The sequence below is a fragment of the Lemur catta genome, chromosome 8 (assembly GCF_020740605.2).
Source record: "Lemur catta isolate mLemCat1 chromosome 8, mLemCat1.pri, whole genome shotgun sequence".
NCBI classification, from domain to species: Eukaryota; Metazoa; Chordata; class Mammalia; order Primates; family Lemuridae; genus Lemur; species Lemur catta.
Genome location: NC_059135.1, coordinates 80,661,239 through 80,672,933, shown reverse-complemented (window position 1 = coordinate 80,672,933; position 11,695 = coordinate 80,661,239). Strand labels below are relative to the sequence as shown.

Here is an 11,695-nt window from a genome sequence, read left to right as displayed (position 1 = left end):
ACCAATAACCATTCCACTTACAAAATAATGTCTAAATAGTACCTATTGGAATTTGAGTTTTCTATGAAGTACAGTTTTTGAGAATTGGGACAGGAAGAGCTTTGGCTTGTTTCACATAGTTGTGATACTACTGTGTGTATAATCTATGTCTCTTTCTAGTGCAATATGGAGTCTATGATAAGCACAGTAGGGTAGGGAAAAGGAAGAAGTAAGGGGGATATCTCTGCTTCAAAAAGAGAAAAATGCCTTCTCCATTGTTCCTGGAAAAATGAAGCAATGACGTGAGTACTTCCCTGGAGAGTACTACGTTCTAAGCATATAAAAAACTAACATGTTCACTAAAACAGTTTTCTAGGAATATTTAACCTACATAAAGGAATTTTCTTATTTTTAAAAACTACCCAACACAAGCACTTAAATATGTAGAATTTCATTTAAATAAGTCAGTCAACAATTTTTTATAAAGTATTTAACACTTCATTGTAGAAACATAGGCAAAATGACTATTATAACCAAAATGAAAAATACTGTTCAATTTAAAAAATGTACTTAAACAAGAACCTGAAAAAGTTTATGATATGCATAACATTGTTCAAGCAAAATTGCACTAGTATTACATAAATCAATAGTTTATAAAGGCCTCAATATGGCAAAGTTTAGAAATAGGTAGTATGCATGCACATAGTACAACAAAAAAATCTCCTTATAAAACAGCAGTTTTTAATGCTTGTACAAAGGGATAAAGAGCAACCACAAACATATTTCATCTGTTAGGTTAATACATTATGACAGCTAAAAGTCAGTCATGTCTATCAGAGGAACAAAAAGCCCTCCAAAACTTGTGAATAAATCTTTTGTGCCTTTAAAGATATTTGTATAAAAATGCTATCCTTTTTTTTTATACAACTTAAATAAATTGTACTTGTTTCAACTAAAATTTGAAAACAAACAACAAAAAAGTGAATGGGGTCCATGGATTCTGTATAACCAAAAGAAACCAGAGTACCAGAGTGCCCTGGTACAGCATTTATACTCTCCACCTTTGACTATGGGCAGGTAATTGTTCTTCTATAACTTGGCAGGTCTTTGAAGAATATATTTTAGATATAGTAAATAATGGATTACTCATACTGTGTCTTGAAAATATTTATCAATTACTGTATACTAAAATGGCTATTTTGTCTGTTCCTTTTGATCTAGCAAAGAGAATGAATTCACATAATTGAAATTCTGCCATCAATTTGTGTGCTTATGTATTATTTTTTAGTGTTCAGTGTAGTAAGGGGTTGAGTTAATCTTCCACAAAATGCATATGACTGGGAAGAAATATGTAAGACACGACTACCCAATGCCCTGTTGTGCTCCTGGCTGGCTATTTACCTTGGGACCGAGGGAGAACAAATGGTCTTAATCCATAGCAAGTGCGGTCTGTCCACTTGGGGTTATATTTTTGCTATGTCCTACCACCTAAATATAACTATTGCTTACAAGGTGTATACATTTAGTATATCAGATAGAGTCCACTAAGTTTTGGAAAAATGTAATCATCTGTGATCATGCAAATTATCAATTTTATATATTTTTAAAGTTTTCCTCAAAATTCTCATCTATCACTGGGTAATCTAAGGCTAATTTCAAAGCAGGTGATGCTGAACTTGTGAGAGCTATATATTTTCAGCAGTCTCAATCAATCCTCATGGGCACAAAGAAGAGAGTTGACCATTCCATCATTCTTCCATCAATTTAAACAGAGAAATAAAATGACATTGTATTACAGCTTTCAGACAATATAATGAAAAAGCGCAGGGATTCTCTTTGTTGATTAAGTAGAACCAAAAAAGTTCATATAAAATAGATTGCTTATATTCACACTAGAAAGGAATATGTTGTTTTTAATTTTAACAAATTCAAAGGTGTGTCATATCAGCAGCATTGTTGTAAATTGTACTGTAGTGCAGTTCTTTTTCATAAAAATACCATACAAATGGTCAATCAATAGTCATCAGCAAAAAACAAAACCCAGAAAACTCAGAAAACAATTAACCAGGAAAAAGATAAAGAAAGAGGTAATGCTGATGCCAAAACAAGTATAATACTTTTGGAACATACAAAAGTAATCCTTATATTTTATACATTTATACAGTATATAAAAGGTATCGTTGATTATGCCACTGTCTCTCGTATACCAATTTCTAGTTTCTTTGGAAGTAGTTCTTTCCTCTCATCAACACTTCCTAAGGAGTTTCGACAGTGTTGCCCATCCATATATAATTTTGCATACACCGGATTGGAGTAATTTGTTGGCTGAAGGGAAAATAAAATAAATAAATATAATTTCATTAATTAGTTACTTGACCACATTAATTACTTTCCAAGTTGTTTATCTTTTAATGGCAACAATGTTTACATGCAATGCATTTAATTTACTAAATAATGTGTTTATAGGCTTTGTTTGACTTTAGTACTAGATAAAAACATAATTTTATGTTTTTCAGGTAACTGGTGAACCTAAAGGGAGTTTTGACATATATAAAAAGCCAGAAGAAATCTTTGTGAATGCTATGTTAACTCCGACTTTATTATAAAAGCATAAAAATGTTAAACCAAATTGCCATGTTTCCAGTACACATGTCCCCCCCACCACACCCTATACTGCTATTGCAAGCCTAAGATGTGTTTACAGAAAAGCATCTTATTGTTTGGTGCTTATAATTTGTCAGTGTGAGTTACCAGCAAGCAAACCAAGAAAAATAAAAGTAAAGAAATACATCAGTGGAACAGACTTTAAAATGAAGACAATATTTTTGCTTCAAACCTATATGGACTTATGATAAGAAGTATTTTTGGATTCTTCCAAAGAACTGGGAGGTACAGTCATCTTAAGTTTCACACACACTTAGAGCATTTTGAAGTAGACTTGAGGTATGCAGCAGTCACCTCTTTCAGTTGGAAAACATATGCAATATCCATTATTTAACAAATTGACAAATTGGAGCTTAACCCAAGATAAGTGTTGTCTAGTTTTTGTTTGTTTTTTTGTTATTATTTTGTTTTGTCTTTTCAAAAGCAGTACACTAAATCTTAGTTACAACAAGGAAACATAATCTTTGAACCATGCAAATGAGACAAACGTGATAGAAAATGAGAATGAAAGCAATTGATGGGGAGAGGAACAAAGGAGAGAATACTCATTCCTAGGAATCTTGATAACCATGTTTCATTTCTCTTCTGCCTAAAATGAACTACGTAATTTTAGAGAGGCCACTTTCTCTAAACACCAGTTACTTAATTAACAGATGTTTTGAAGAATGTTTTTTGTTAGACCATCTCTAATTTCTCAATCTGATGCCTCATTTTATAGTATATTTTTATTTAACTACACATCAAATCTGTGTATATTAAATAAAGCATAATAGGAAATGAATAAAATCAAATACAAATGTAAAGTTAAATTATTCAGTTCAAATTTCTGGCTAAACATTCTTTTCTAAGAATAGCAAATACTCATACGTTCATTGTTAAGGGGCTATAATGTTTTCAAATCCAATAGACGAGATATTTCTACTTAGTAGCTTGCCTAAAATGATAACATTTTAATGTGTGATTCTGCATAGGCAGGACACAGTATAAGCCCCCAATTTCAATGTTGTTTTAAAATCTCTTGTTAATTAAAAATTTAATTAAGGACAAGCCTCTACGTAAGTGTAGTAATCAGTCTTTGATTGTGAGGGGTTCTGTGATGGAATGGATATGGAATAATGAATTTTCTTCTCTCACCCCAGCAGTTAGTGGTCCTTTCAAATCAGAGTTTAGGTAGATGGGCAGCGCTGTGTGTGGAAGCTTGAAAGCACTGGGCCCTCCCCCTATGTACCTGGCCTGTATATAAACAGAGAATTTTAGTAACTGATCTAATATCACCGAACCATTTTTCATTGATATAAATCATATTAAGTTATAAAATAACATAAAAATACTCTTTAGCCTTAAGCCATAAACAGTGTGTTCATGTTAGCTTTAACAACTTAAAACAGAAATATTAATATTGGATATTTGGTTCATAGGTAGACATTTCTATTACATCTAATTTACTGATAGACATGCTATGCACCTAGACACCTTCATACATTTCTTTTTAACTTCATTCTCCCCAAGGAAATAATATTTTTCATAACAGGTCTGTGAAAAATTCATCAGCCTCCCCCATTTAAGGTTTTGCCACTTTGAAAAGTTCTAATGGTGGCCCATTCTGGACATTCAAATATCTGACTGCTTCTAATTAAAGATTCATCATCACTCTATATTTTAGGTAAAAAGTAAAATTGAAAATTTGATATATTAAAAAAGTATCTATATTTTTGGAAACAAAATTCTAGTCTAAAATAGTTTAATTAGTAATTAAATCGGCCCACTAAGTTTCCATGCAAATGCATTAACGATAGACTTTCTTGGGTAGAAGGGCAGAATTAGCTAATCTGGGACACCCATATTCATAATATAGTCTTTATTAGTGAGCCAAAAAAAAAAAACTAGATGAACATTTGAAGAATATAAAAATATTAAAAAATATACATATTTAAAAAATATTAACCATCAATTCGTAATAATGACCACAAAGTTAGGGACACAGCTAAGGGACTCGTGAAAAGACTTTAAACATAAAATCAAGTCAGTATTGCCTCTTTATTCTCCTTTAAAAGTCTCATTCAGAAAATATTCAAAGCAATTCAAGTAAGAATTGTAATAAATTTGGGGAATTAAAAACCAGTAAATACTAATTTCTTCGTAATTACCTCTATACTCAAATCTATTTTATTTATTAAGCATCTTATTCCTTTTTATTATAAGGTTCCCGTTGAACTACAAATTTTACCCACTTTGAAAATGACAGAAATGACTGTTCTACAAAAATGTTCTTCATGTGTAATGCAATTTATATTGATTTATCTACGAATATATCAACTATTGTTAACACAGTGAATGCCATATAAAATTCATTTGACTATTAAGGTGGCTTCACTGTGGCCCTGTTTTTCACTACGGTCTAAACCTGTTAGGACTAGCTATGTTTTCTGTAGTTACTTCTTAGGCAACAATTCATATTTCCATTTCAAACATCAGGAGCCAGTAGAATCAACCATCTATGTCACATTCAGTGCAATTTTGGTTAGTCAGTCAGCAAATTGATAAATAAATATTTATTGATTATTATGTGCTAAATACATTAAAATATATTTAAGGGGCAATGAAGCATAGTTATATCTTCCTAAAATAAATGTAGAAAAGTTTTTAAATGAGGTATAAAAAGCTGTTCTCCTTAAGTGCACAAAACTGGATTAATTCTATAACTAGAAATAAAAATGATGAGGGAAAAGTGAGACTCTTACTTCATATGAAAAGTATTTAAAGCATATTTAAATTATGTTCTCATTAGTTGATTTTATACTTATGGATACTACATTTTTATTCCTAAAAAAACGCTCAGAATTCTATTATTTAAGATTATTTTTATAGAAACATTATCAAATAACAATGTTTACAGTATATATAAGATTTTAATTTCAAACAGAAAATATAGTAAGATTACCAGGATTTACTTCACAAAAATATTAGTTTGAAGAGTGAGTTAATTAATCAGTATTAATAATAATAACAATACAATTATTCCTAATTAGGAAAAAATAATTACAATATTCTGTGATAGTGCACAATTTATCCATGCAATAATATTGACTGATTTTCATTGAAGTGAATATTTGGCCATGAATTTCAGACTTAGAAAGTTCAATCATGGATTCATAAGTAGATTGAATATACGGGATCCTATTCAATTTCTTCAAGAAGAGCTGTCACTTCAGTTCAGAATCATTTGAATGTAGATTGGCCACTTTGATGATTTATAAATTTAAAAGTACATTTTGGACAAAGTACCTTGAATATATCAGAAAATAAATAAATAACAATTTGATAAATGAATGAATAAGTTAAAAATTGTTTCATAACAAATTGATAGTCTTAGAGAAAATACTCTGCAATTATCATGGAAAACATTCAGATAATTCAGTGAAATGAATCTTCACAAGGTTAATTTGTCTGGCTAATTATGTCATTTATCTATTTTTCTTAAAAGGTACCATCTTGAGTAGACAGTAATAAGAACTCACAGAAATTTTTAAAAGGCTATGGATTTTTAGGCTATATGTATCAATGAAATGTTTCAAATCAATAAGGAAATTACAGCATATAGAAAAATACTTCTCTAAAACAATCTGATTACAAAGAAATCCAAGAAAGAAATCCAAGGACACAGCTTAGTTCGCTCTTCAATGAAACACTATTGGAAATAAAACATTTATTTTGACAATGAAACCTTCTACATTTTTATATTAAAAAATAAATCAGCCAATATTTTTATATTATTTTGCATATTTAGATATGCTAATGCCTCACATTTGAAGAAGATATTATTTTAAATAAATTATATATATTTACGGGGTACCAAGTTAGGTTTTGATATGTGTATACTTTACATAAAAATCAAATCTGGGTATTTAGCATACCCACCACCTCATATGTTTATTATTTCTTTCTGATGAGAACATATAAAATTCCCTCTTCTAGCTTTTTTGAAATATACAATACAATATTGTTAACCATAGTCACTCACAAGAATTTATTCCTCCTCTCTAACTGTAACTTTGTACCCATTGACCAATCTCTCTCTATTGCCCCCCTTCTTCTCTTATCCATCCTCTGGAAACCACTACCCTACTCTTTACTTACACCAAAGCAACTGCTTTAGATTCCACATATGAGTGGGATCATGTGACATTTGTCTTTCTGTGCCTGGCTTATTTCACTTAACATAACATCCTCCATGTTTATCCATGTTGCCTCAAATGACAAGATTTCTTTCTTTCTTTATGGCTGAATAGTATACCATCATGCACATATACCATATTTTCTTTATCTATTTGTTGATAGATGCTTAGGTTGATTCCTTATCTAGGCTATTATGAACAGTGCTGCAGTAAACACGGGAATACAGTTATCTCTTTCACTGTACATTTATGTGTCTGTACATTTATGTGTCAATTAAAAACAAAATTAAAGTAAATAAGTAAAGTTTTAAAAGAAGAATGCACTATCTAGAACAATGAAAAGAAAACTATGCTGTAAGTATCCATTTCCTACCAAACCAAAACCCCATAGAACTATTAATACATAATTATCCAGTAACACTGTAAGGAAGAGAGTAGAAAAGGAAATGCCTTATTGAACTACATGCCAGGCATAGTGCTAGAGACTGCGCATGTATTGATCTTCTCCCTATATATGTTCCTCCCTTGAAAGTCAGTAGCTTTGTTTTATAATAGATGTTCATCTATGTATGTATCTATCAAGTACACACTGGAGGAGACCTAAACATTTTGGTGTTTGGTATCAATATTAAAACAATTTTTAAATGGCTTTTTAGTTCGCTTTGGGTGAACATAGGTTAGTTAATGAGTCATTTTTCCAATAAAATTCATAGAGAAATAAAAATAAATAATACATATTTATTAGCTAATGAATAAATTAATATGTGTTTTCTAAAGCATGTTATATTAGCTTGCATGGTTCAGATGAATGAAGTCCATGATTGTACTCTTTCGTCAGAAGTATATCATTCAACATATCCTAAGCTCCTTCATTATAACTTCAGATAAAAGAAAAGCATGATGAAGTTCAGAACCATATAATAGAGATAGGACTCAGGAATGTTAATGCTCACTGTCCATTATTTTAAGACATATTACCTTTGTTGGATCTATCATAAAGCCAGGGTCTAAAAGACCTCCATCGTTGTGATCATGATCTACCTCATACATGTTATAAGATGGATTACCAATTTCTACATTTATCCCTCCATTGATAATAGGTTGTCTTCTAATTGTTTTTGTCCTAGAACATATGAATATTAATATAAGTTTGAGTTGTATAAATATTACAATCAAAGTATATGCAACTATCATATATGTAGGTTTACAGACTTATTTTAACAAAAGTGATGGAAAATTTATAAATAAAATGCATTTGAAATAAGTTAAATGACATTTGTCAAGTCACATACGGGGAAAAAAAGTATTACTTTGATAAGTCATTTTCCCAATTATATTGACTTAACAATACTGGAAATAAATCCCTCCTAAATAACTAATACCACATTGATTGAAATTAAATATTCACTAGTTATATTTTTAAATTCTATTCTTCCTCTCTTTTTGAAAACTATCCCAAATAATATAAGGATAAATAAACTTTGAAATAAATTGTTTTCAATCCCTGAGTCATATGGTTAGAATCCTGTTTCATATAATTCAAAAACTGACTCCCAAATCTTAGTTCCTTGCTAATAACCCCACAGACAACTAACTCTTTCTGGATTTTTTCAAGTATATTTTCTTATAAACCAAAACAATATTTCCAGTGAGATAAAAATCATTTGTGAATGAAATGCAAATTGTGGTATACATGTACATATTAAGTATCATTGTATTGACATTAATAATCATACACATTAGCATAATAAGATGCCCTCCAGAGATACCCTTGCTGTTTCAAGGAAAGACTACTGCAAATGTAAAATTCTATTGAATTTTTAAACAATATGACTCCTTGCTGGTTTTGCTAGAATATATAAACGGAGCCATTCCATCAATATAATATGGGAGAAGGAGAGTTGTCTATGTTATAATCACTTAAAATAAAATCGAGGGATAAAATAGTTTGAAAAACATAGCATTTTGTACTTGGAATAACTAGATCATGTTTTAATAAATTTTAAAAATCTCTGTTTATGCAACTATTTGTGTGATTTATTCACAGTTAATCTAGAACATTGCATCTTACCTTCTTTTTCTTTTACAAAGCACTAAACCAATTACCAAGGTGGTTATCAAGGTCACCAAGAGGATAAGAGGCACAATGATGGCAATGCTTCCTAGAAAATAAATCAATGAATAGAAGAAGAAATAAATAAAATAAAGATTAATATAATGAAATACATTACACCAAATCACTTGACCATTGACATAATAAAAATATAGCTTAGCCCAAATATTTATATTCCTGATTCATAACCATGTTACTGAAAAATCATTCTCCTATGAAATACTTGATCTGCTGAAAATGTTTCTTTAGGCAGCTTTCATAGGCAGCTTTCATTTACACGTTGCATTTAAATACCTTGAGATTTGAGATCTGACTTCTGTGTCACAGTTTACTGAGTCTCACCACCCACATTACTTCAGTGATGAAGTACATGCTGGTAACTACTTGTAAATCAACTATGGCTGAATACATATTTACACAGTTGTACCGGTCATATTACCACTCTTAGTTTTGTTCCTTTAGCTTTTAATACTTTCTGGCCATGAGTACACGTGGCAAGTTAGATGACAGCCTGGCAAAACAAAAAGGGCATCAGTGTTTGATTTGGACAGGCATTGGCCTAAATATTGGTTTCACAACTTACTTGCAAGGAGTCCTTGAATACGTTATTTAAACACTTTGAGCCTAATGCTCTTCACCAATAAAACAGAGACAAGAAGATCTATCATGCAGGGCTCTTAGCTTGAGCCAGCAAAATTAGAGGGCAAAGGGGATTTTCTTTGTCAAGTTCAGTTTCAGAACAGTTTCAACAAAACATTTTGGGGATTTGGCTTATGTTGTAAATGTCAATTTTCCCCTTCTTTCATGTATTTGAGAATGGTCTTAGGTTCTATCACTGATAGAATACATACTCAAAAGTGGTCAGAGAAACTTGGTCTTAGTTTGTATGCATCTGATCATAGGGGACACGCAAAATTGAGGAGAACCTTTGCTTTCCATTCCTAGATTGGCAATGAGGGTGATAAAATTTTTAGCCAGGAATTAGTAGGCAACAATACTCCTTTGCTGATAATGTGACCCACAAGAAAATACACGTAGGATTATATGTCATACATGGTTGGAAGAAAACTGAAAGCAAGAGTTGCCTGATAACAGGAGGGTATTAACTGGCTAATGTCAACTTTTCTAACAGACAAATATCTAGGGCCCATGAAACAAAGGCTATTGTCTACTTGGAGTAAACATCTGGTTCATTCATTCAAGTCAGCTTAATCATTGGCTAACCTAAGAAACAAAACAACCCAACAATTAATTAAAATTTAACGTGGGGATCTTTAATGATTTAGGAACAGAATATTAAGGATTATTAAATCATCTGATTTATTTTTATGCAAATACATGTGCATGTAAAAGTACTGGGATAAAAATTAATGGTAATATATGCATAATAAGCAGGCACTTAGGGAATTTATTATAGAAATATAGTTCTCTTTTAGTAGTTCTATGGCCAGAGGATACCTGGGTGAGACAGTCCATACTGGAGATCACTTACCAAAATACCAGTCTTCATAAAGGAAATATTGTGTATAAAATAATCTGTCAATTTGTAACTTCAAGAAATAATTTAGGTGAAATAATCACATAACCATCTCTTCTATCCAAGAAAAAATATGGCTCACCTTTTTTAGCCACTTTCTAAATGTAAAACTCATTTTACTTTTTCACATAGCTGCTGAGACCATACAACTTAGTGAGTTTGATATTACATTACCTTCCTGTTTTTGAGAAAGTGAACTTTATATGAATGTGTAATTTATTAGTAATTAATGAAAGTAGAGAATCTGGCATCTTATATGGTAATTAACATTTGTTCACAGGATTTAATTACCCAACAACAGCTTGGTTTCTTCATAAACTATGACTTCAACTGATTGATCACGACTTTATAAATATCCTTACTTCATTCTTTTTTGCTAGAATGTGTGTAAAATTGGTAGTTGTATAATATCTACCAACAGTGGTTTTTAGGTATATAAAATTTCTTTCCCCTCAGTGCAACTATAAATTATTTTAAAAAATAGCTTGTACTTGTTCTACAGTGTGTCATTCTTATAAGGGAGAAAGCTGTTAATTATGCATGCTAGAAAACAAAGGATTTCTTTTTTTTTTTTTTTTCCCATCACAGATGGCAGTTGCAATTCCATATATTATGGCACTCTGTTTAAGAATCTAGATTTCTGATATGTTTATGTAACCAATCAAGGTAACTGCAATAATGCTTAGTGTTGCAGATAAATAATGCAGCACGGCAGGTTTGCAAGATTTGTTTTATAAAATAGTTTATATTGATGGAAACTGGCAACCACAGATATTTTTAAAATTATAAGATAGGTATTTATCAAAATAAATATTTTTCCCAGTAGCATATATAGCAGTAAATATCATATTGTAATATATAATGATATATATTACAGGTGATTTTTTAACAATACATTACCAATGGATTGTTTTGAAGTGATAAAAGTACACTCTGTACTTATTGAGGGTAGGAAAAGATATCTCAATAACTTTCTCACAAAAAAATAGAGAAAGTCTTTCTTTGCAACATGTTTCTAAAGCCTCATTATGCAACACTTTTCCATCAGAAGAAAGAACTGTCTTACTAAATTGTTGTGATGAAGAGCCGCCTTCAGTTGAGGTAGTGGAGTCTGGAGCCAAGCTACCTCTGTTCAAATCTCAGTTCTGCTAATTACTAGTAACATATCCTTGGGCAAATTACTTACCTTTGTCTCAGTTTATCATTTATAAGATGGATATCATCGTT

The 11,695-nt window shown here is 30.9% G+C and overlaps 1 protein-coding gene across 1 annotated transcript in view; it reads right to left on the bottom strand.

Annotated features, from left to right (window-relative positions):
* Positions 1-418: 418 nt before the first annotated feature.
* LRP1B (LDL receptor related protein 1B) overlaps positions 419-11,695 on the bottom strand; it is a 1,757,623-nt gene continuing 1,746,346 nt past the window's right edge. The window contains exons 88-91 of the mRNA XM_045559136.1: positions 8,890-8,980; positions 7,797-7,941; positions 3,778-3,876; positions 419-2,304 (exon numbers count right to left, since the gene is read on the bottom strand). Of these exons, the coding sequence (XP_045415092.1) occupies positions 2,164-2,304; positions 3,778-3,876; positions 7,797-7,941; positions 8,890-8,980 (476 nt within the window). The 3' untranslated portion in view covers positions 419-2,163. The remainder of the gene's footprint in view (positions 2,305-3,777; positions 3,877-7,796; positions 7,942-8,889; positions 8,981-11,695) is intronic.